General features: G+C 49.6%; 1 protein-coding gene across 1 annotated transcript in view; it reads left to right on the top strand.

Moving 5' to 3' along the window:
• Positions 1 to 23,483, top strand: part of EFR3B (EFR3 homolog B) — an 80,155-nt gene that overhangs the window by 51,535 nt on the left and 5,137 nt on the right. The window contains exons 5-21 of the mRNA XM_081069624.1: positions 1,677 to 1,798; positions 5,978 to 6,127; positions 7,350 to 7,484; positions 7,927 to 8,005; positions 8,743 to 8,878; positions 9,121 to 9,282; positions 10,143 to 10,254; positions 10,653 to 10,704; positions 12,794 to 12,966; positions 13,421 to 13,496; positions 13,958 to 14,119; positions 15,318 to 15,449; positions 16,484 to 16,551; positions 17,302 to 17,429; positions 18,173 to 18,264; positions 21,238 to 21,286; positions 22,348 to 22,454. Coding sequence (XP_080925750.1) covers positions 1,677 to 1,798; positions 5,978 to 6,127; positions 7,350 to 7,484; positions 7,927 to 8,005; positions 8,743 to 8,878; positions 9,121 to 9,282; positions 10,143 to 10,254; positions 10,653 to 10,704; positions 12,794 to 12,966; positions 13,421 to 13,496; positions 13,958 to 14,119; positions 15,318 to 15,449; positions 16,484 to 16,551; positions 17,302 to 17,429; positions 18,173 to 18,264; positions 21,238 to 21,286; positions 22,348 to 22,454 — 1,935 coding nt within the window. The remainder of the gene's footprint in view (positions 1 to 1,676; positions 1,799 to 5,977; positions 6,128 to 7,349; positions 7,485 to 7,926; positions 8,006 to 8,742; positions 8,879 to 9,120; positions 9,283 to 10,142; positions 10,255 to 10,652; positions 10,705 to 12,793; positions 12,967 to 13,420; positions 13,497 to 13,957; positions 14,120 to 15,317; positions 15,450 to 16,483; positions 16,552 to 17,301; positions 17,430 to 18,172; positions 18,265 to 21,237; positions 21,287 to 22,347; positions 22,455 to 23,483) is intronic.

Below are 23,483 nucleotides of genomic sequence, written 5' to 3'. Positions count from 1 at the left end.
TGTGGTATTGTGATTTATATTATAAATATATATATATTTGGTCTTAATCCCCTTTTCTAGTGCAGAGCTCCCAAAACCCTTGGAATTTCCTAAGCAATGAGCTCCATAAAGGTGAAATGATGTCTTGTTATTCATAACAAGCCCCTTTCTACAGTATGATTAGAGGGTTGCAACTTTCAGTCCTCCCACCCCCACCCACAACCTCCAGGGCGGGGAGAGGGGCTGGAGATTGAGGTTAGTCACCAAGAGCCAATGATTTAGTCAATCATGCCTATGTAATCAAGCCTCCATAAACACCCAAAAGGATGGGCTTCAGAGAGCTTCTGGGTTGGTGCACAGTGGGGGTGCAGGGAGGGTGGTGTGTCTGGAGAGGACCTGGACACTCCCGGCCCCTCCCACATACCTTGCCCTCTGCAGCTCTTCCATCTGGCTGTTCCTGAGTTACATCCTTTTATAATAAACTGGCGATCTAGTAAATGAAATGTTTCTCTGCGTTCTGTGAGCCGCTCTAGCAAATTAAATGAACCCAAGGAGGGGGGTCGTAGGAACCCTTCATCTATAGCTGGTCAGTCAGAAGTACAGGTGACAACCTGAACTTGTGATTGGACTCTGAAAGGTGTGGGAGGGGGCAGTCTTGTGACGCTGAACACTTGAGCTGTGGGATCTGATGCTCTCTCCGGGTAGTGTCAGAATTGAGTTGAATTGTAAGACACCCAGCTGGTGCCTGGGGCATTGCTTGTTGGTGCTGTGAAAACCACACACACACACACACACACACACACACACACACACACACCACAGAGACACACACACACACACAGTGGAATTGGTACTAGAATCATCTCAATTGTATATCCTTTTTGAACAAATGTTTGTAAAAATTAAATACTGTAAGGCAGAGTAATGGAGAATACATTCTAACTCTAATCTTTTTAGAGTTGTTTACAGTACTGAATTCATAACAAATAAAATAACCTGTAAGAATTATATGTAATGTTTTAGTAATCTAATTCCACTTAGTCTATGATTCTCGCTTCTCTGTGGGAGTCGGTTAAAATTAAGTCCCTATTTGCAGTTGCAAATGTGCAGCGTGGCGATGCAGCAGAAATCCAGCAGCTGAGAATGCTGAGCAAGACTTCACTGAAATGAAACGGCAAATTTAAAGATTTACTCAAATGTTTAACAATACAATGTAACTACACTTCTTAATCAAATCTCAGGTTTGTCCCTGTTTCCCAGAATGCACTCTGGGGTGGTGCTACGTGCTTTGATGATGGCTTTCTCTCAGTTTCAGTGTTATTCCTCACAGCTTCTCTCTCAGCCTGTGTGTGTTTTTGGTGCAGCTCTGGATGTAAAACGAAGTAGGCAGTTCTGTGAGCCCCTTTCATTTTCTCTTCCACCCTCTCTTTACCCCAGCAGGGAAGGGCTGAGAAGGGCCACAGGTGCCAGTCTTGTTGTGTAGACAGGAACAGTGAGCCGGATTTGGAACTCAGATATCCTGAGTGTACTCTGGGAGACGGACCAGAGCGGGGTCCTGGGATGCGTGGCTCCTGGGGTGTGTATATTCCCTGGTTTTACTATGGCAGGGGGCCTGGGGACATCAAGTCCCAGCGCCCAAAATTGAGGAGCACAGCGGGTCACCTATCACGTGCATGTCTCTGTCTCCTCCCGGACAGTTTGTGAAGTTTGCCAATATTGAGGAGGACACCCCGTCCTATCACCGGAGCTATGACTTCTTTGTTTCCCGCTTCAGTGAAATGTGCCACTCCAGCCACGACAATCTGGAAATCAAGACGAAGTGAGTTGGGGAAGACGTGGGGGCTTGCGCAGCTAATGACAGAAGCATCGAGGGGTCTTAGAGGGTTGCCAGCCCCAATTGTGTCCCTGATCCCATTGCGGATTCCCTCTGCTCTGACGTTGCTAGGCAGGAAAGAGCACCTGGGAGAACATAGGCGGGCAAGTGGGTGGTGCTGGGCTTCCAACACCAGGTTTTCTAAAAGAACAGCCTCTGGGGCAGAAAACTGTAAGGTAACAGACCTGCGAGCCCAATCTGAGAGTCAGTGACAGCATACATAAATGCGTAGACTCATGCTCTTTTGTTCAGAAGTACATGTACTTATACACCCAGAAACACTCCCACTCACCGTTATCCATCCAAATATGCACCCACCAATAAAAAGCAAAGTCCTCGCATTGGCTGATCCTCACCGCCCTTCTCACTTCATCTCCTCCACTCTCCCCCTACTCGTTCCCCTCCAGCCATGCAGGCCTCCTTGCTGCCCACAAGCACACTAGGAACATCGCTGCCACAGGGCTTTTGCACAGTCTGCTCATGTGCCTGGAATGCCTCCTCCATGGGTCTGTGTAGCTTACTCCTTCAGCCCCTTCAAATCTTTGCCCGAAGTTCCGCTTGTCAGCGACACCTTCCCCTGAATTGGTGTCGGATCACCCAACACCAATAGGATCACCCCTGAATTCCCCACACACCCACTCCCATTCTTCCTCACCCTGTTCTAGTTTTGTTTTGTTTTTTGTTTCTTTTAACCCATGGCTCTCATCCCCTTCAAACATGTTTCATAATTTACTTACTATGTCTCTTATTCATGGTCTGTCTCTCCCCACTGGAATGTGAGCTCTGTGAGGGCAAGAATCACTGTTTTGTTCGCTGGTACATCCCAAGTGCTAAAACAGTACCCGGAGAGCAGTGGACACTCAGTAAATATTTGTTGAGCAAGTGAATAAATGGATGCTTTTCCGATAAATATCTTGAATTACAGGATACACTTTTATATACACATCCTCAAACTTATAAACATACTTAACTCACAGAAGTACACGCATCAACATAGCAATAAAACCCCTCAGATGAAATCACAAGGAAATGTACAGGAATATGTGCTGACCGATAGGTGAAGTAGGTGTTAGGCTGATGAAGCTGTAAGTTGGCGTTTTGTGGAAGCATTGTCCTTGGAACTACTAGGTGCAAAAGAATTAGAAGTAGGTCCCTGCCTACAACGTGTGTTTTCAACCTGGGGAGCTAGATGAAACGAGAGAATACTTTCAAAAGCAGGAGAAGAAGGGAGAAGGACAAAGCTGTCCATACCAACCAAAGCTGCAGGAGGAATCAAAGAAGAAGGGACCGCAGGCCTGCCGTTGTCCTGTGGCCAGCGCGCTCACCGTGAACCAGCTCTCCACGGGCTTATCCCTGAACCCAGCTGATGCCTCAGCACCTCCCAGCACCCCCAGTGGCACGTTTGTGCAACAGCGGGGGCAAGGAGCCCTGGGTGCCCCAACAACAGCCTCCTTGCCACAGTTGATAATCTGGGTTGGAGAAACAGGAAGTGAATCCCGCCATGCCCCAGGTGGCTTGTCCCCAAATCTTCCAAGCCTGTGGGATGACTCCGGAGCAGGTCCCAATGCAAACTGGTCAGCAGTGTCCACAGTCTCACACCCCCTATAGTAGTCATGGGCTGTGCTACCACCATGCATGTGGGAGGCCAGTGGGGGCCACGGGAGAAAGGAGTCCCTTGTCCTGTCCCCAGTGTTGGTTCCTACAGTAGCTACCTCCCTCCAAAATGGCTATGATGAGGCAGAGGGGGCTGGAGCAGTCGGGGCATGTCCAGAAGAAGGTGTTGGGGCAGGTGCAGGACTGTAACCAGGTATCGCTGTAACATAATAGGTCATGACCACTCAGGCAGTGCAAGCTTGCAGGCTGGGGCAGAGGGGATGCTGCTTGTGCCACTCTTCTTTCTCTCTCTCTGTCTCTCTCCCCTCCCTCTACCCCTCACACAATCACACACACAACTATATACGTAATCACACATACCCATGCATTCATGCACACAATCACACACATCCATGCAATCTCACACACACATTAGCCATTAGCACCCACAGGCTGGCACTTACCGTCCATAAAAGGAAGGCCTGCAGGCTGAGAGGAGTTTCTGGTATCAATCTTCTTCCTTCCTATTATCTCTTTTCCATACCCTCCCTGCACCCCCTTTTCCCCTGAGCCCTCTCCCTGTTGTTCATTCACAGCCCAGACATCCCAGTGCCTCTTTCCAAGACTATCCTTCCATCCCATAAACAGTTGTATGCGTGCACATGCACACACAGTTCCCTGGCGTTCAGAGACGTCCCAGGTCCTTTGCACGTGGGTAGGCCTCCACTGAATCCATTATAAGGAGCAGTAAGAGATTCCTCTCCCCCAGGCCTGATTTTTCATAATTTATTTTGAAAGGGTCAGTCAGCTCTGGGTGTCATGGAATGAAATGTGTACTCATGTGGAAGAAATTCTGGGGAGATTGAAGGCACAAAGAAAACTTAATTCACATTCACACATAAGGAAGTCCTGGGAAGACAATTTCCCACCCACTGGGCCTGCTTTCTTGCCAGCCAGGCTCTCTTGGGTGGAACATGAGTCCAGCATGTTTGGGATATATTTCTATTGTGCATTAGTGAAAGCCTTTTAGCCCAGAGTCCAGAATAGTTTAGTAGAATAGTGTCCCAGTTGTTTTGTTCTCAAGTCTGGACAGCCTCTGGCTCAGGGACTTCACTAGTCAGGATCAGAGAGGCAGAGTGGTTCCCTGGGGAATCCTTGCCAATTGTGAGCAGCCCCGACTGGTCCAGGGCCAGGGTCACCCGGTTAGGCCTCTCCCACCATCCTGTTATGGTCCCCAGGTAAGGCCCAAGGTCACATCCTGGTAATGGCACTTAAAATTGAGGCTGAAACTGGCAACTAAATATTTAGAAAAATGGCTCAACTTCAACAATCATCCAAAAGATACAAACTGAAATAGCTACAAAATGTTAAGAAGTTTCTAAGCCATAAAATTAGAACAGATGTTTAAAATGAGATTTCCCCATGCCACTGCAGGAACAGTGAGGATGGCATTCTCTCACAGCTTGCGCACTGGGGGTGGGGAGAGTATTTTGGCAATATTGGGAGCCTTTCGTCTCTTACCTTTGCTTCAGTAATTCCATCATGGCAATGACATGAAATGTAGTAAAATATTTTACACAGTGATGTCCATCGTAGCATTGTTATAGTAGCAAAAATTTTAGAAACAACTTAAATGACCAATAGGGGATTTGTTTAGAAAGTTCTTATGACAATACGTCGTGCATGTTATGAAGAGTTAATGACATAGAAAAATGCCTATGATGGAATGTGATGGGGGAAAAAATAGTACATATTACCTATACCATAGGTTTTTAGTTCTGTTACATATTATGCACAGAAGAAAGACGCCAAAATGCCAATAACGGTTCTTTGAGTAGTGATCATAGGGGTAATTCTTCCTTATAGTTTTCTATAATTAGCATGTATTATTTTGTAATCAGGAAAAAAATGTTTGGTTAAAAAAAAGGACTTCAGACTGAAATAAAGGGCCAGTGACAAGGGCCCCCGCTCGCAGGGCCGTGCTGACCCTGGGTCAGTGCAGTGTGGCCTGGGGATGTTTGAAAGGGGTCCCCTCCGTGCTGTTATTCAGTTCAATTTCCTACCTGGCTCCTACCTCAGCCACCTTAGCCTCAGCCCAAACCCTTTTGTGCGCAGAGAGCCTGGGCTTCTCCCTCTAGATCCCCTCTGCCCCGTAAGCTGCTCAGAGCCCTGGATTTGGCCTCAGCCATTCTCGGCAGCACTATGACCTCTTACATCTTGGGCTCAAGCTGGAACAAGCCCAGCTGAATACTAAAGAGAGGGAGCCTGGAGCACCTGGCACCCTAAGGATGGAGCCCAGAGGTACCAGGGCAAAGACAGACTAGGTCTCCAAGATGTGCATGTCCACCAGCACAGGAAGCCAGCTAGCCAGGAGCCCAAGTCACACAGAAAGTAGAGGGCTGTCTTTATTCTGCCTTTGGATGCATGAATATGTCCCTAACCCCTACGTTGTATCTCTAAGTCCTTGCCATAGAAACTAGACTTCTCGGGGTTTGAGGACTTCACGGCCCCACTTCACCCTTTTCCTCACAGAATCCGAATGTCGGGTATCAAAGGTCTGCAAGGGGTGGTGAGGAAGACGGTGAATGATGAATTACAGGCCAATATCTGGGATCCACAGCATATGGACAAGATTGTTCCGTCACTGCTTTTCAACCTGCAGCATGTAGAGGAGGCAGAGAGGTAAGCAGGGGAGGGGTGGAGCTTGGACATGTGCAGCCCTCCCAGGCTGCTTTCCCCCGATTCTTGGGAACCACACAGCTTGGTCTGTTTGGTAAAACGTAATTACAAAGCCATGGATCTTGGCTTTTGTAGCTTGCTCTGCAAGGAGTCCATAGCTGGCTCCCTAGGAGCCGTGGGTCTAGCCTTTTGCCAACCTGCCACACCCCTTAAGGTCTGCATTCATGAGGAAAGACAGTAACAGTGTGGGCTCCCTGGGGGTGAGTGTGTGCTGGTAAGAACAAAGAACCCAGACTCTGGTTGTCTCTCTGCAAGCAGCAAGCCAACGAGATTTGTAAAAATACTTTTCATGGTTCCAATTTTGAGGCCTTTTCCTCCCTTACCTTCCTTCCTCCCTCACTTCCTCGTGGTATTTCAGGCCTTAAAACATGCCTGCTTGACCAGCCAGCAGACACGCGACACAAATTGCAGATATTGGGTTTTAATTTGGAAGTCCCAGACCTGGGATCCATCCTGTGAGATGGGATGGAGGGAAAGGTTCACGTCACTGTCCTGCTTGACTGTGCGTGACATTGGTTGAAGACACTGGGTTCCTCACCTGTCAGTTGAGCCTCTGCTGTTGCTAGTCGGGTGGGGAAAGTAAGTGTGCCTTCTGGTGGCCATTCCTGGAACCGCACCTCACTGACAAGCGGGGCCGGTGGTGGTCTCAGTGCCAGGAGCCCTTCTTCTGTCCAGATCTGGGTCCACCCCCTGTGACTGATATGAGTGAGCCACACGTGAGCCAGCCACTGGGCCTTGCTTTTTTCCCTCCCTCTTTTTCCTTTCCCTTCTTCTCTCTCTCCCACTTTCTTTTGCTTTCTGCTATTCTGCCACCTTTCTTCATATCCCATTTTTTTCTTCCAAAGCCTTCAGGGCACAGAGACACTCGTAGTCCCATGGTGCTGTCCTCTGTGGATATCTGTCCTTCCCACAGAGGCACATCAGGCCTATCCTTAAGGATTTCCAGAAAAACTTTATCTCTTCTCCCACAATCTTCCTCCACTCTGGGCTTCTTTACCCCATTTAACTTTTGACAGCTGTGACAGTGCACCTGTGACCTACACCAAATTCCTGCTGGTCCTGCTATCACCATTGGCATGGATAAGCACCGAAATCCAGGTGTGCACAAAGCCTGACTCCCAGCTTTGCATTCCATCCTTCACCCATGCACTGTGTGTTCCCACAGCCGGTCCCCCTCACCCCTCCAAGCTCCAGAGAAGGAAAAGGAAAACCCAGCAGAGCTGGCTGAGAGGTGTCTTCGGGAACTGCTGGGCCGGGCTGCCTTTGGCAACATCAAAAATGCCATCAAGCCGGTTCTCATGTGAGTCCCCCTCTCTGCCTCCCCCACCAGAGGAGGTCCTGGCACCTACTTGCTGACTGGGGGAGAAAGGAAGACAATTTATAGTTGTGGTGCTGTGGCCACGTCCATCCCTTCTCTGCCTGTTTCCTGCATCATGACACCAAAAGCTACCACACGGTGGCCAGGTGCAGTTTTGGGGAGGAATTGGTAGGAAGCCCCTGAGGCTGAAGGAAGGTGCCCGGGTTCACTCCTAAGTCCACAGAGCCCTGTTCTTGACCTCTCTCCAGCTCTGGGGCTGGGACTGCCCTGGGGCCCCTCATTCTTCCCTTCTCTCACCTACACCTGAAGGCCCTCCCTCACTTACCTGGGGAGCTCTATGAGAGCTGGGTCTCTTGGGAGGTGTCCCTCTCCTCCCTAATGTCACTTTACATTTCACAGCCGTTCTCCTATATTTTCTTCACAGCCATTTGGATAACCATTCTCTTTGGGAACCAAAGGTGTTCGCCGTCCGTTGCTTTAAAATCATCATGTACTCAATTCAGGTATGGTGGGTCCCCTGGCCCAGCTTGTCCCTCTGGCCAGGGGCACCTCTGGGAGCAGGGCTGTGCTTATGGAGACAGCCACCTGTCTTTCATGCCTTCTAAGCCGCCGTGTCTAAACTGGTGCTGTGTAACCTTGCTGTGTGAAAGACCAGTTTAGTTTTATTTCACAGACCAATACTTTGTGAAATACAAGTAAAAAGAATTCCTAGAAAAAGTAAATGAAAAACTCACACGAAATACAAGCCCGCAGACCACCCTTGGCTGCCACAAGCATTGTCAGATTGCTTACTAAACACTTATTCTCAATTCCTCTACTTATCTCCCTGTAAACGGGCGTAGGACAGATCTTGAATTGGCATCAAACCAGGGGTCACACTTTGAGCATCACTGGAGCAAACCATGTGGCCTCTTGTGGCTCTTACCAATAAGACCCGGGGCCTGGGGCAAATGAAAAGGAAGACAATATTTTTAAATTGACTTTTGACTCATTTGAAGCGAAAGGGCACAGGAAAAATGTGGAAATCCAGGTATTCACTGGGATTTGGTTCTGCTCCTTGTTGGACCAAGAGGGGAAGAGCTCAGGAAAAGAAACTGGGGTATCAGCGCCACTCCGGTGGCCTTGGGACCTCACCTTTGCCCACTCCAGCCTTTGAGATCCACCTGGGCTTTTCGGTCCCAGTCAAAGGCTTCCCTGGCTCAGAGGCCTTGTGGGGACGAGCACATCTTCCTCCTCCCAGCCGCAGCACTCCCACCTGGTTATCCAGCAGCTCCTGAGCCACCTGGATGCCAACAGCCGCAGCGCGGCCACGGTGCGGGCGGGCATCGTGGAGGTCTTGTCCGAAGCCGCGGTCATCGCGGCCACCGGCTCCGTGGGTAAGGGGGCCCTGAAGGGAGTGGGGGCTGGGAGCCCCTCAAGGACAAAAAAGGGCAAGGCACTGGGGGGAAGTGTCAGAACCGGTTTTCCTGGGGGGGGGGGGAATCAGCCGGGGAAGGTAAGAGGCAGAGGAAGCCCCCGGCTGGAAGTGGGCGTAGGCTTGCCGGGTCATGCAGGCGAGGGGAGAATGAGCGAGGGGTGCCAGCGCTGGATTGTGGGTCTCCCACCCCTCCGCGCTCAGGGCCCACGGTGCTGGAGATGTTTAACACTCTGCTGAGGCAGCTGCGGCTCAGCATCGACTACGCCTTGACCGGGAGCTACGACGGCGCCATCAGCCTGGGCACGAAGATCATCAAGGAACACGAAGAGCGCATGTTCCAGGAGGCGGTCATCAAGACCATAGGTGCTGGGCCTGGGGGCGTGGCCTGGGAGGGCGTGGCCTGGGAGGGCGTGGCCAGGGTGCCCCCCCACACACACACACACACACGGTCATCATCAGTCCAGAGCGGGTAGGACTGTCATCCGCTCCTGTTACTCCCCAACATTGGGGAAAATGGAGTCAGACCACGGTACGCACAACTCACAGACTGGCCTGCGTCGAGCATGAGAGAACAGAGTAGTCTCTGTGGGGTTCTCACCCCGGACTTCAGATCAAAAGCTAAGAGAACTTTCCTGTGCCCCAGTCCCCATTAGGCCTGAATGATGCTTCATTCTGAGCCACTGGAGGGGAGGTGGGGAGTGAAAAAAAGGAAGGAGAGAGGAAAGGGAAAAAGCTGTGTAGAAAATGAGTAAGCACGTGGGCATGGAAAAGGACTACAAAGCCACCACAAGCAGGTAAGGGCTCACCGCGTTCAGGGCCGTCCCGCCCTCGCACCATCAGGGCTTCCCCTCAGCTCTAAGAAGTAGGCAGGGCAGGAATGATCACAGTTCACAGAGGAAGCCACTGAGGTCCACGGAGGTGTGGCACCCAAGGCCACCCAGCAGAGCAGCCGGTGACAGAGCCGGGATGGGCACCAGGGTGCTGCCCTGGGCCCTGGGCCCAGCGTTCTCCAGCGCACACCTTAGCCACAGGCTCAGGAATGACAAGTGGGGAATGGCAGCCTGGACACGTCGTCTAAGTTTCTCTTCTGGGTCTTAATTGTCCCCCGAGAGAAGCAGCCCACGCTCCCGCAGTAGTCTGCTCACCTGAAAGGCTGAGCTGAGAGACGCTGACAGCCGCTGGCCTCACCTGGGCCAACCCTCTGCACCATCTTTTTCCCGCAGGCTCCTTTGCCAGCACGTTGCCCACTTATCAGCGCTCCGAGGTGATCCTTTTCATCATGAGCAAGGTCCCACTGCCTTCCCTGCATCACCCCATGGAGACCGGGAAGACAGGGTGAGTCCAACACACCTTCCTTCGCTTCCTCTTCTCCCAGTCTAGGTTCCCCAGCTGCCCCTTCCCATGTTTTCCAGCTCTCTCCTTTCTCCACCTTAACTTTCCTGGTTCTGTCCTCTCTTCTCTGGGTCTATTCTCAAATCCATCAGCAGCGTTTCGAGGGATCCGTGGATCCCACAGCAATTCCTCAGGCTGACCCCCCCCCTCCAATAACTAACTCCCACCTTGGGGAGCCATTAATTCCCTGGTCTTCTTCCTGGCTCTGGAACTCACTGTCCTTGCTAACCCAACCAGATAAGCCTCATAGAGAATCTAATCATAAGGGAGAACTACTCAGGCAAGTGTGGGGTCTCTGCCCAGATCATCCTGGTGAGTATGTATGTCTCTGTGGTCTACAGGGAGAATAGGAACCGACTGACCCAGATTATGCTGCTGAAATCTCTCCTTCAGGTGAGCCTCTCCAGTCCCCATTCCTGCTCTGCCTCTACAGGGGGCACCTCCTACCAAGGCCAAGGTTGCACACTGCACAAATATGCCCAGCAGAAGAGGTGAGTAGGGGACTGAAATCCAGCCTATGTTCCTCTCACTAGTCAGACTGGGCACCCACAATACTGGGTCATCTAGAGCTGGCAGGGTGCCGGTTTCTAATTTTCATGAAGGTGTCTTATCAGCTTCTAATAGCCTTGTCACTCAAACACGATCTCTGTATTGAAATGGAAACTGTTGATTCCTGCCCTTTTTCCCCTCTAAGGACCTCCCAGCTCTGATTTCCCCTGGGTACTTGTGCCCACCTCAGTCTCCCAGCCGCTATCTTTCCTTTCATCAGTGTTTTACATTACTCCTCTTTATATCTTTGCAGCCATCACTGGTGTCTAGATTCCTTGTTCTCAAATGCCATTCCCATGACCAACTTGTTGAAATATAGATTCCCTACAGATTCTGAGCTGTCCATCTGAGTTGGGTCCCGGAATCTGTAATTATTAACGAGCTCCCGAGATATTCTACTGGACGTCTCACAACTAGACTATTCTCCTAGTTGCTCTTATTTCCACCTCTCCTCCCCTATCATAAGTACAACCACAAGAAGAATTTTCTAGAAATGCTGTTCCCCACATGTTGCTCTTCGTTAAAGAGTAGGTCTCAGTTACCAGCTGATGTACATCCAGATTTCATGCAGGCATACCTTGGAGATATTGTGGGTTTGCTTCCCGACCACGCCAATACAGCTAAGATAGCAATAAAGCAAGTCACATGAATCTTTTGGTTTCCCAGTGCATATAAAAGTTATGTTTATACTATACTATACTCTATTAAATGTGTAATAGTATTACATCTAAAAAACAATACATACCTAAATTAAAAATACCTTATTGCTAAAAAAAAAATGCTAACTATCATCTGAGCCTTCAGCGAGTCATAATCTTTTTGCTGGTGGAGGGTCTTATCCTCTATTTGTTACAAAAGCAGTATCTATGAAGTACAATAAAACTAGGTTTGCCTGTACTTTTCAGACTGATGTTGGAAGGTCTCCAGCCCCCTATTCTCCCTAGACTCCCCATCTCATCCCTCAGCTCATCTCTGCTCTAGCCGTGCCATGTGCATAGCCCCCTCACTCCCACTCGTGCCTTCCCTTCTCTCTCCCCAACGCACACCTTCATGTCACTCAATTTTTATAAAGGCCTTTCATGCTGATGCTGCCCACATCTGGTTTCCTCCTCCATCTATGTACTCCTGCCTTTTCTTTGCTGAGTTTGCCCTCATTAATTTGTACCCGGCATCTTATTAAGGTGACACTTTGGGGTGCACTCAGATACATCCCCCTTCAGTGAACACTGATGTTTACTGTGGATGGCTCCAGGCTTTGCCAGATTCTTCAGGGCCTGCTGAATCATCAAAGGTGTTGGTGTGCAATAGGGACATAACAGTAAATATGTTTTGCTGCTTCCGGTTGCATTGGCATCATGTACGATGTTTCTGTGCCAACTGGCTTTAATCAGAAGACCCCCCTTCGTGGCCATGCTGGAAGAGATGTAACCACACGCTGTGTGTGTTCTTTGATGCATGTGCATGGGTTCCGATTCCTCAGCCCAGCTGTAAGTTCTTCCACTGTCTCTCCATTTCTCTGGGACTGCTCGCGCTCTTAGTGAAACATTTTATTCACAGTGAGTGGTGACCCATTGTGCCCTGATGGGCTGGAACGTAAGTTCAGAGGCTCCCTGACTCCTGCTCTCCTCTTGTGCTCATCCCTTGCTTGCTTTTAACCACTTACTGTTCCTGAACACTGTTGCCATCTATCCACATGTCTACTGCGCTGAGCTGAGGGTGTTACCTCCCTGGCGTGTTCAAAAAGTTGCCTAAGGCATCCGGGCCTAGAATGATGGTCTGAACTGGGGGAATCTGGACCGAGGGAGCTAGACTGGGAGATACCAAGAGAGGATGGAAGCTTCAGACTCAAGCTCTGCTGGGTGCTCGTCCGTGCCCTCACTGCGCCTGAGAGGGCCAGCGTTCCTAAGCACAGACTTCCTGGGCTCCCTCACAGGTGTCCACAGGTTTCCAGTGCAGCAACATGATGTCAGCACTTCCCAGCAACTTCCTTGACCGCCTCCTCTCCACTGCCCTCATGGAGGATGCAGAGATCCGGCTCTTCGTTCTAGAGATTCTCATCAGTTTCATTGATCGTCATGGCAACCGCCACAAGTTCTCTTCTATCAGGTGAATTTGGGGTCTCCTCTCCTGTTGATGTGTGATGAGAGAAGACTCCTGATAGGGCCACACATGCAGGTGGGAGGACAATTCGGAGAGTCAGTGAGACTCACCAGAGAACGGATCACAGGCATTGACCGTGAGGTCCTGTGAGGGGAGGGGCCACTGAAAGAGCAATTGACCTGGGGGAGAAGGGCGATGGACTGGAGATTTGGGAGGTAAAGAACAAGTACTAGAGGAAGTTTTCAGGTGGTGAGCGACAAAATAATCTAGAACAATGTTTAAGATAAAGAGATTGGAACTAGAGAATTGGGAGAAAGTCGACTGGGCTAGGAACCAGGGCTGGAGGGGCACCCAGAGGCTTTGATGCAACTAATGACATTGGGATAAAACCCAGTGACACCACGTGAGCTCAGACTGGCCTCACACAAGGGCTAAGGTGGCCTCTCATGTCCCCTTCCAGTACCCTCAGTGACATCTCTGTCCTGAAGCTGAAAGTGGACAAGTGCTCCCGACAGGACACCGTCTTCATGAAGAAGGTTAGCAAACGTGACCTCAAGATACAGTGAACCCCAGGCGGCCAGGCCTTCTGAAGTCCGACCTCCCAGCCCCCGAGTCACTGGTGACCACTGCCTCCCGAGCCTGCCGCCTCCCTCTTTCACTTTGCTTAGTCAAGATGAGCAGCCGACCCCTCTAGGCAGTTGTAGTCATCACCAAGGCCAGAGTGGGGACCAGGGCCAGCGACCGTGTGCTGCTCCTCAAGCTGGACTTGGGCAGCTTCTGCTGTGGGTTAGACTGGACTGAGCCTTCCCTTAACATGCACTGCTGCCCGTGTTCACGTCCACCGGGGTCTGCTTTAAAGGCATCCGCTCCCTCCAGGTGGGGGTGGGGTGCACTCAGCAGTCCTGCCTCCTTCAGATTGGTCTTTCTCTCCTCCTTGCCTCTCCTGTCCCCACCCTGCCCACTGGGGCCTGGCCCCCGCCCTTATCCCCATCTCCAGCACTCCCAGCAGCTCTACAGACACATCTACCTGAGCTGTAAGGAGGAAACGAACATACAGAAGCATTACGAGGCGCTGTATAGCTTGCTGGCGCTCGTCAGCATCGAGCTGGCCAACGAGGAGGTGGTGGTAGACCTCATCCGCCTGGTGCTGGCTGTTCAGGTGGGGCCTGGTGTGGGCAGGACACAAGGTTGGGACTGGGCGAGAGGGCCAAGCACTAAGGAGAGTGCTGAGTCACAACTGCTTCCCAATTGTTTTGGAGCCCAGGACTATCGCACCCTTGGTTGGCCATTCCTCCACGAAGACCACAAACCGTGGTCCTATAAGGGGAACCACTGAAGAATGCCTAATTCTCAGGCCGAAGGAGACCCAGGGAGCAGGGTCATTCAAAAATGCCCCTTAGCCCCTAGTATTTTAAGTCTCTCAAAGGGTCTGAATGGGACTCTAAGGATTGCCAAGAGGGTGCTCATAAGCCCTGAGCGATCCCAAAGCAAATTGTCTGGTTCCCAAACCTGGCTGTGCTTCAGAATCACCTTAAGCACTTATTAAATAAGTATATATATATACACACACACATATATATATTCCCAGTTCTGTTCCTGAGCTTGGGGTCCTGTAGATTCAACAAGCATCCCTTGTGACTCTCAGGCAGCCAGAGTGGCCCTACATAGGGCTCTAGATTTCGAGGTGTGCCCAGGTGGAAGTTGCTCCCAAGGATGCTAGCCATTGGGGTTCATCCTTCAGACCTCAAAGGCAAAGGTCTCCAGGGTCATAAAGCCAGGCGAGCATTGTATCTTGAATTGTGGCAAGCCTGGAAAGTCAGTAATGGAGGGTCTTGGGCCATCTACTTGGCAGTGCTAAATCCTGCAAGGCCAGCCCAGGTACTATGATCGTCTTCATTCTAGAATTTGAGATTTCTTTGTATCCCATTCCCCTAGCAACTCCCACAACTTTCTCAATTTAACATGTGAACCCAACTTATCAAGCCAATCCAGCCCTCCGAGAATCATCCAAGGTCTGTAGTGAAGGAAACCGCATCCTGGAGGTGGGCTTACTGATGAGGGTTTGGACCGTCAAAGTCACAAAAGCTGGAACTGTCAAGTGGGGGCTTGAGGTCATCGCCTCTCTACTCAAGTATTTGTGAGCCTCCAGCTCATGGATTGTTCTAGGGGCCATTCACTTCAGCTTTAATAAGGATGGTGTGTGTCTTTCAGGAAATTATGGGGCAAATGCTGCAAAAGGCTTATTCTAAAGCAGGGGGCCATCTCTTAGGAAGGTTGGGGAGAGGTTGGGTGGAGGGTGGCGCACCAGTATAGTTTGTCAGCTGAACACTCCAACGGCCCCTCTGTTGTCACCACAGGACCTGGCCCAGGTCAATGAAGAGAGCTTGCCTGTGTACAACCGCTGTGCTCTCTACGCACTGGGCGCAGCCTACCTGAACCTCATCAGCCAGCTCACCACGGTGCCTGCCTTCTGCCAGCACATCCATGAGGTCAGTGTCCTCATGACCTTGAGATGCCCGCTTGATCCTGAGAGCTCAGGAAGATCTCCCCTTGGAGTTTCCCTAGAACTTTTCCTTAATTGCATGAGCCTTGTGCTTCGTCTAGGCATTAAAGGAAGGGCTGATGGAAGAACTGACAATAGTGAGACGTTACGAGAGGCAGCATTTCTTCCTGTGTGACGTGACGTAACGGGGCGGGCCAGGCATAGGAAGCACCCTAGAACCCTTCCTCACCTGCCATCTGTCCCTCTCTACTTCCCACCGCTCTGTGCTACGCCCCCTCCAGAAGTGTGTACACACACACACACACCCACACACACGCACACACGCACACACCCCTCATGTCATGTGGGACTAAAGATACTTCAAAAATGTTTCAGTAATGAACGTTTTCAAATAGCACAAAAGCAGTGTGAGTAGGACAGCGGACATCTGTATAGCTATCATGCAGATTCAGCAGTTATAAAGATTTACTCCCATTTGCTGCATCTGTTTCCTTTTTCTTTGCTGAAATATTTTAAAACAGATCTCAGCTGTCATGTCGTTTCAACCTTGAGTGTCTAAAAGAATACGGACACCTTCTTATATGACTGCCATGCTATTAACTATCTAATTAAATTATCAGTAATACCTTGGTACTATCTAAGACCCAGCCTATCATCAAATGTTCTCAGGACTGTTCTGTATCAGTGTGCCAGAGATACACCTCCCTTTTTCATGTTTAAAGAGAAAACAGGAATAGGTCACAGGAGCAAGAAAGTACAGTCTCTTGGGAGCTAAGTCCTGCATTTGGAGGACACTTAATGCAGACGTGTCATTGGGATAGCGTGAGCAGACCGCCTGGGCTGGTCAGTTACTGTCGATCTGAGTTTCTCCCTCGGAAGCCCAGCTGTAGGGTGCTCTGCCAAGGAGTTTGTAGGAGGAACGAAACACTGAGAGGGGTGGGAGCTCTTACATTTGCCTGTTTGGAGGTCCCTCTCCTTGTCGATCTTAGCTCTTAACCTGTGGTTCTTCCCAAACTCCAGGTAATAGAGACCAGGAAGAAAGACGCTCCATACATGCTCCCTGAGGACGTGTTTGTGGAGCGGCCCAGGTGAGGAGCACACCTAGGACATGGTCCAAGACACCCAAGGCAGCTGAGTAAGAAGGTGGGCGGTCTGAGGCCAGGGGCTTAGGCGTCTATGGGCTCGAAGGACAAGAGTGGACCCTGCCTGTGGCCCAGAAGTTCTGAGTCAACTTTGACTCCCATCATTTGACCGTAATCCACACGTTGCGCCATCTCGGTGTGTTGTACTGTAGAGTACATGATGCCACCTCTGGGAGCTTTGGCCAAGCTCATGGAAATACATTGTGGAGGAGTCGTTCCTGACAAGACACTGTCATCATCCAAGTGGCATTCTCAGACTGTAGTCTGTGGGCCAATATTACTTCAACATCAGAGGAACTCAAGGAGAAGATATTCTAAAGAAACAAAGTATCTAACCATAGGGGATAGCTTTATAAGTTATGGTCCATCACCATGACAGACAACTGGTAGCCCATCCACAAAGGTTTGAAAGAACAGTTAGTATGAAATATTCACTATATAAGATGTATATGCAATATATCACAGAACAGGCATGTAGGGGTGGGGTGATGTTTGTGCGTGTGCATAAATGTATGTGACTGAAAGATCCTGCACACGATATAAACGTGGTGGTCTCTGGAAAGTGGGACTGTAGGTGATTCTTTTTCCTTTTGCTTCTCTGTTACTTTGTATATGAATATTATTACTTTTATAATAAGGAAAATTATTAGGAAATCATCCATGGTTCTCACTTGCTCTTCCCTCTTTGTCTTCCAGGCTGTCTCAGAATCTTGATGAAGTAGTGATTGAGTTCCTCTTCCGCCAGAGTAAAATCAGTGAGGTCCTGGGGGGCAGTGGCTACAATTCAGACAGGCTCTGCCTGCCCTACGTCCCTCAGCTGACAGGTATGAGCTTTGCTCAAGGACTTCCAAGTCTGCCTCTGCCTTTTCTTGGCCAGGTGAGGGCCTGAGGGTAAGGCACGTCAGTTGCCTTCCATGGCCCCTTGGCTGTCACACAAGAGCTGAAAGACACAGTGGAAAGCTATGGTGAGATCCTATGGCTTTCCCCGCCTCTCATCAGTTCAGGATCCTTGGGAGTAACCAGCCCATGAGGTAGCCTGGCCTGTGGATGGGTCCCATTGTGCCACCCACGGGCTGCAGAATCAGGCCCAGTACTCTGTGCCTTACTTCCCGAAAAATCTTAGACACATCCCTTGGCTTTTCTGACTCTCAGTTTCCTTGACTGGAAATAGGGATATTAACAATACCTGCCTTAGAGGGTGGGTGGGAGAAGGACATGAAATAATGAGGGCAAATGCACGTAGTAAATGCTACACGGTGGACAGCCACTAGTGCTGTGAGCAGATGACACTTACAGGAGTTGAGACACGCTTTCTGGTCAGAAGCATATTCTTTGTGCTCATCAGTAATTTCAAAATCCTAGCCCTACAGAGCATAACTCACCACCCTCAGGTGGGCCGCAAAGGCCCACAGTCTTCCAGAAACTCCAGCTGTCACCGTCGTGTGCACCGAGCCCTCAGAGGACTGCAGACCAGGCAAAGGCGCAGGGCTTGCGAGATACTATTAGGGCATGATCCTGGCTCGCCCCGAAGGCTGGGAACCCGAGCTTCTCGCTCCTTCTTTCCCAGATGAGGATCGCTTATCCAAGAGGAAGAGCATTGGAGAAACCATTTCCCTGCAGGTGGAGGTGGAATCCAGGAACAGCCCAGAGAAGGAGGAGGTGAGTGTCCTCTTCCTGGTACACAGTCCTGGGGAAGCCCAGTGTCCCCAGAGGAGGGGACCTGCTTCTGCCTCGACCCTCCAGGCCGTTCACTGCGCATCTCATTTAAGCTTGCAGGGAAAGTAAATTTCTAAAGGAAGTTTTGTTTTCTTACTGACTCTCATCATATGTATCAGATATTTCCATCGGGAAAAATTATTTGTATCCATCTCCCCCTCACACACACGCCCATGAGGGTGTCATAAATGTCGCTCTTGCAAGACTTTCCGGTTGTCATTCCCCATTCACGGTGGAGGCAGATGAGCTTCGCGTTGGAAATTGGAAGGCCTAACAGGAGAGATGAGAGTGAGAATAGCTTCCATGCTGTTTCTTCCAGATATACCCATAAAGGTGCTTTTCTAAAGAGAAAGCTGCAGCTCAAAGATCTCTCTCTTTCATCTTCTCTAGAGGACTGTGAATATCTAATTTCTGTTCAAATTAGCATGTGTTATCTCCCCTGCCATTATTTCTTCTATCTCAGAAAGTAAAGCAGATGTACCCACAAGTAAGGGAGAAAAAGGAATCATAGTAGAAATACCAAATTTACTCCCTCAACTGCAAAAGAAATAGGGGAGGGGCAGGGAGGAGGACGAAAGGAATCCTGAGGGAGTTGAAGCCACAAGACGCAGGGCACTTTTTAATAGTTTTTAATGGTGACTCTTCCAGTTAAGGGAAATGACAGAAATGTCGGGGAAACCTCAGCAAGGGTGCTCACCTGGGTGGATCTTGGACAAGAAGACTTGTGGGGTCCTTGCGTGGGAGTATTTTCTGCCCATTCGGGCCGGTGTGGCTGTGAGGACAGCCTGGGCACTGAGCCGTTCCCCAGATGTGACTGGAGCAAGGGGAAGTCACTGGGGTCGAAATCAAGCCTTCCTGTAACCATGCCCTCAACCACGTTCACAACTCTTTATTTATTGGGACAGACCTCCAGTGTAGGACCTTTCAGAGCTTCTCTGGAACCTTCCCAGGGAAGGAAGGAGGCTCTGACTCAGGCTAATTGGAGAAGTGAAATGAGATGGGACCAGGTGTCCTCCAGGCCCTTCCAGCTCTACAGGGACTGGGAACCTCAAATGTGTTAGGACTGCGGCGTGAGTGGGCTGTTATTCCCCCCTACCACCCCACAGTGTGATTCTCTCTTCCCAAGAGTTAAGATACCCTCAGGAATTGAATAAAGTGAAGCAGGAAGAGGAGAAATGGTTACCTGAGTACACAGCTGCCTACTGCCTCAGTGACCTGAGTCACTAATATGGGTCCCTTCCCTCTTCCAGTGTGTGCTCAGCCCAGGAGAGGCCTGGTAGCTAAAGCAGGTGTCTGCCATGCTACATGTCTTTCCACTTTCAACTTACCTCCTCTAGAATCCTGTGGTGGCTTCCTGTAGCCTTAAATGACAGACTCACAGGGAGGGAGGAATTGATCAATGCTGGTTTGGTCAAATACCAAACCCAGTGTCTGGCATTCAGAGCCATTGATTGTCTGGGCTGGCCTTACTATCTCAATTTCCCCCTCCTCTCTGGCAGACATCCACTGTCCTACTCTGACTAGTCTGCTTTCAGTCCCCCCATGCCATCGCCTTCATCTCTGTGTCTTTGCTAGCGTGGAATCCGGTGTCTGAATCACCTTTCCTCTCCACCTCTGCTCCCGTGAATCACCTATTCTTCAATACCCAGCTTGTGTTCCATTTCCTCCAGGAACCCCTCTCTCGTCCAGTGACCATCCTTTTCTCTGTTCTACCACACAGTTCCCCAGCGCCTCGCACGTGACTATCTCATGTTGGTCGGTGCTGTCAGTGGATGGTGGATGAATGTACAAACATGACTTCTCAGAGTGAATGATAGTCCAGTGCAGCTCTCTCTTGCAGTAATTCCTATGCTAACACATTTTTTCCATTTCTACTGAGTGACTAGCCAAGAGTCCTGCACCAGTTGGTGCTCACTTAATATTTGTTGAATGACTTTATCCCATACCTACACCTCTGTCCTTTCACACTTAAGCATTTACTGAATTCCAAACAAATCAAAAAGTGTACAGCTCAATGAATTTGCACAAAAGGAACGTACCCATGCAGTCGCACCCAGATTCGGGGAATGGAACAGTGTCATTGCCCAATAGTGTCACCTCCATACCACCCACCCACCCACTCCCACACCCCCGAAGGGAGCCACAAGCCTGACTTATGTCACTTCTTGAACTTTTTATCATTGAAGCCATGCACTCCCAAGTCTGTTTCTTTCACTTAAATTATGTTTAAGTGATAGAATATAAGTAAATCATGGGTCTTGCCGTAAGGAGCTGGTCGTCTAGTGGGGGAATTCCTGAAATTTCATCTAAATTCCTTCACTATTTTCAGCATCTGACTTTCCACATCAGGCCACACATCCATGGAGCCCCCTTCTTTGGGTTTTATTATTTTCCACCACCTTTTATAGGCTCTACAGAGGACTGAGATCCTGTGACCCAGGTCCTTGGACCAACCTCAGCCTTTTTTACCTTTATTTAACCCTCAAATCACCTTGGTGGGTAATTGAATATTGTAAGTCTTCAAATACGTTATTCAATTCTTGGAATCTACATTTAAGATTATATTTTCCAACTGCCTCCTCTTGTTTCCAATATTTTCGGTTGGGTTCTCTGAAGATTTTTTTGAATTGCACAGCTTTCCTGGGCTTAATGGGACAAGTTAGGGGAGGGGACAATGAGTCCTTTTAAGTGAGACTCTGATAAGGACTTAGCCTCCCCACTGCCACCTCCCTGCTCTTGGGGAGCTTCCAGAGACCCTGCTGAGAATGTGGGTGTCCTGGGCGAGTTTCTGCCCATCAAGACGTTTTGCTACGAAGTAAAAGGCTGCCCACTAACTGAGAATGCCAAGGCTCCCCTCTCCCCTCTGTTCCCTCCCACGCTCCACCTTTCTAAACACTTCTGTTCCCTCTCCCGCAGCGAGTGCCTGCTGAGGAGATCACCTATGAGACCCTAAAGAAGGCCATTGGTAAGTGGGAGGCAGGGGGCTTTGATTGGCGGGCTGGGTCCTGGGAGGCCAGGCGGGTATGTGCAGCCCCACCTGCTGCCCTCTGGCGGTGACAGATGTGAGGGCAGGGGCTGCTGGCGTCCGCTACCTAAATTCATCACAACTACCAAAGCTCCAAGTGAAAGTCCTGCTCTCCAGGATCAGTAGTGTTGCCCCATGGACCCTGGGTCAGGTAACCCTTTTTCTGCTACCTTTAAAAGTAATCCACTGAGGGTTACAGCCAGTCAGGTAAAAAGTAATTTTGTATAAATATTTTGACTATTTTTTGGTAGAATATGATACAAAAGAACAAGTTGATCAATGAGAAATATTAAGAACAAATCATATTACTATTTCTTTAATGGCAATAGATTTTAATATGCAGTATTACCTCTTCTGTCTGAATTATTGAGCAATAAAGTATTCTGAATAAGAGAATTTTTCTGATAACTGATGACAAATTATGCCTTCAAATGCCAAACCATTTTTTACCTTTGTTGTCATTGATGGTACTTTCTGAATGTACACACTCCTCCCCTTCTTAAACAGAGTGTGATGGACATATTTGAGACCCCTCCCCTTTTCTTCTAACTCGTTTTGGAGACCAAGAGGACTATGTAGAAGCCTAAGTGGCCTTAGACTGCTCTGCCACAGGGGTTCTGTGCTGGCTTTTGTGCTGTGTGGCTTTTCTATTGTTGATGTCCCTTTTCAAATTACCCCCAGAGTATTCCTTGCGGCAGTGTAGCTACTTGAGGCTTTAAAAGCCCAGTTTAAGAGACCACTTAACTACTTCTCAAACCCTGACACAAGGAAGGGGGCTGAGCCCTCAGGCAAAATCAGGAAACGGTCTAGCCCTCCTGGGACTGTGCAATGGCACCGGGCCCTCCATGCCTCTGCTCCCTATTCATAGCACGGGAGACAGCCCGAGCTTCAGTCACAGACAGAGCTCCCTGGAGGAGTCCACCCAGCTTCCCGTCTTCTCCACCCCTACCCCACATGAGTGGGGCAGGACCTAAGGCGTGACCTGGCTCTCTGTGCTGCAGTGGACAGTGTGGCAGTCGAGGAGCAGGAGCGTGAACGGCGGCGGCAGGTGGTGGAGAAGTTCCAGAAGGCGCCCTTCGAGGAGATTGCAGCACACTGCGGCGCTCGGGTAAGTGACGCATTACAGAGGTGAGTCCTCAGGGACCAAAGAGACGCTGGATTTGGGCCCAGGGCAGGACTGCGTTTCTAGGAGATCTTGGCACTTTTATCACGTAGAAATTAGGATTTAGATGCCCACAGCGGCCTGGCACTGCATTGTTTCCCCATGAACCAAAAAACTTGATTAGTCATACACTGCTCCAGACCTCACAATTTTCATGTAAGGAAGAAGCCCCGGCCTCAGCAGCTCCTATATCAAACAGATTATAATGATTGTACTCATAATAGCAAGTACAAGTACGTAAATAGCACATACTATGCATTGATTAGTTGATTTCATTCTCATGACAACTCTGCGAGGTTAGTGCCATTATGACCATCACGGTACTCAGTGATGGGGGAGGGGCCATGGCGAAGGAAAGATGGCCAGTGTTTGCAACAGGACCCATTTCCGGGCAAGGGGAATGGAACTGCCAGCCTTGGAAAAGAGATTTGAAAGAGAGGGTGCCACACAAGTAGAACGAAGGCTCATGGCAATACTTACGGGAAGAGCACAAGCATTTCTTGAAATTCATTTTATATGCCAGGATTTGTTAGTCACAGTGTTCATCTTAGAATTTGCAAATAACTCATATTTGATTGTACTTTCCCCTCTCAATAAAAATATATGTAATTTTCTATTCTATTATATATATAATATATAGTTCATATCATGTGTAAGTATAATATAGATGGGGGGCAGGCCATAGTATCCTAACGTCTTATCCCCCCTCAAGAGTTAGATGCTGCTCGTTTCACGAGCTCAGAGTCGAGACCCAGTTACTGAACACATGTACAACTCACTCTCTGTGTCCATGGACTCAACTGGAGCCAGAAGGGACCAGAAAGAGCATGTGCCCTACCCCACCACTTTTGCACAGCTGCTTCTTGGGAGTTAAGGAAAACGCTGGAACCAGCTATGGGCCTCCTGGCGCCGTGCCCAGCAGACCCGACTGCCCCACTTGTAGGGGCGAAGGGCCCTTAAAGAACTGCCGCCGGA

This window comes from Rhinolophus hipposideros, assembly GCF_964194185.1.
Source record: "Rhinolophus hipposideros genome assembly, chromosome: 12".
NCBI lineage: Eukaryota > Metazoa > Chordata > Mammalia > Chiroptera > Rhinolophidae > Rhinolophus > Rhinolophus hipposideros.
The sequence above is the reverse complement of the archived record's forward strand: the minus strand, read 5'-3'. Positions and strand labels throughout refer to the sequence as shown.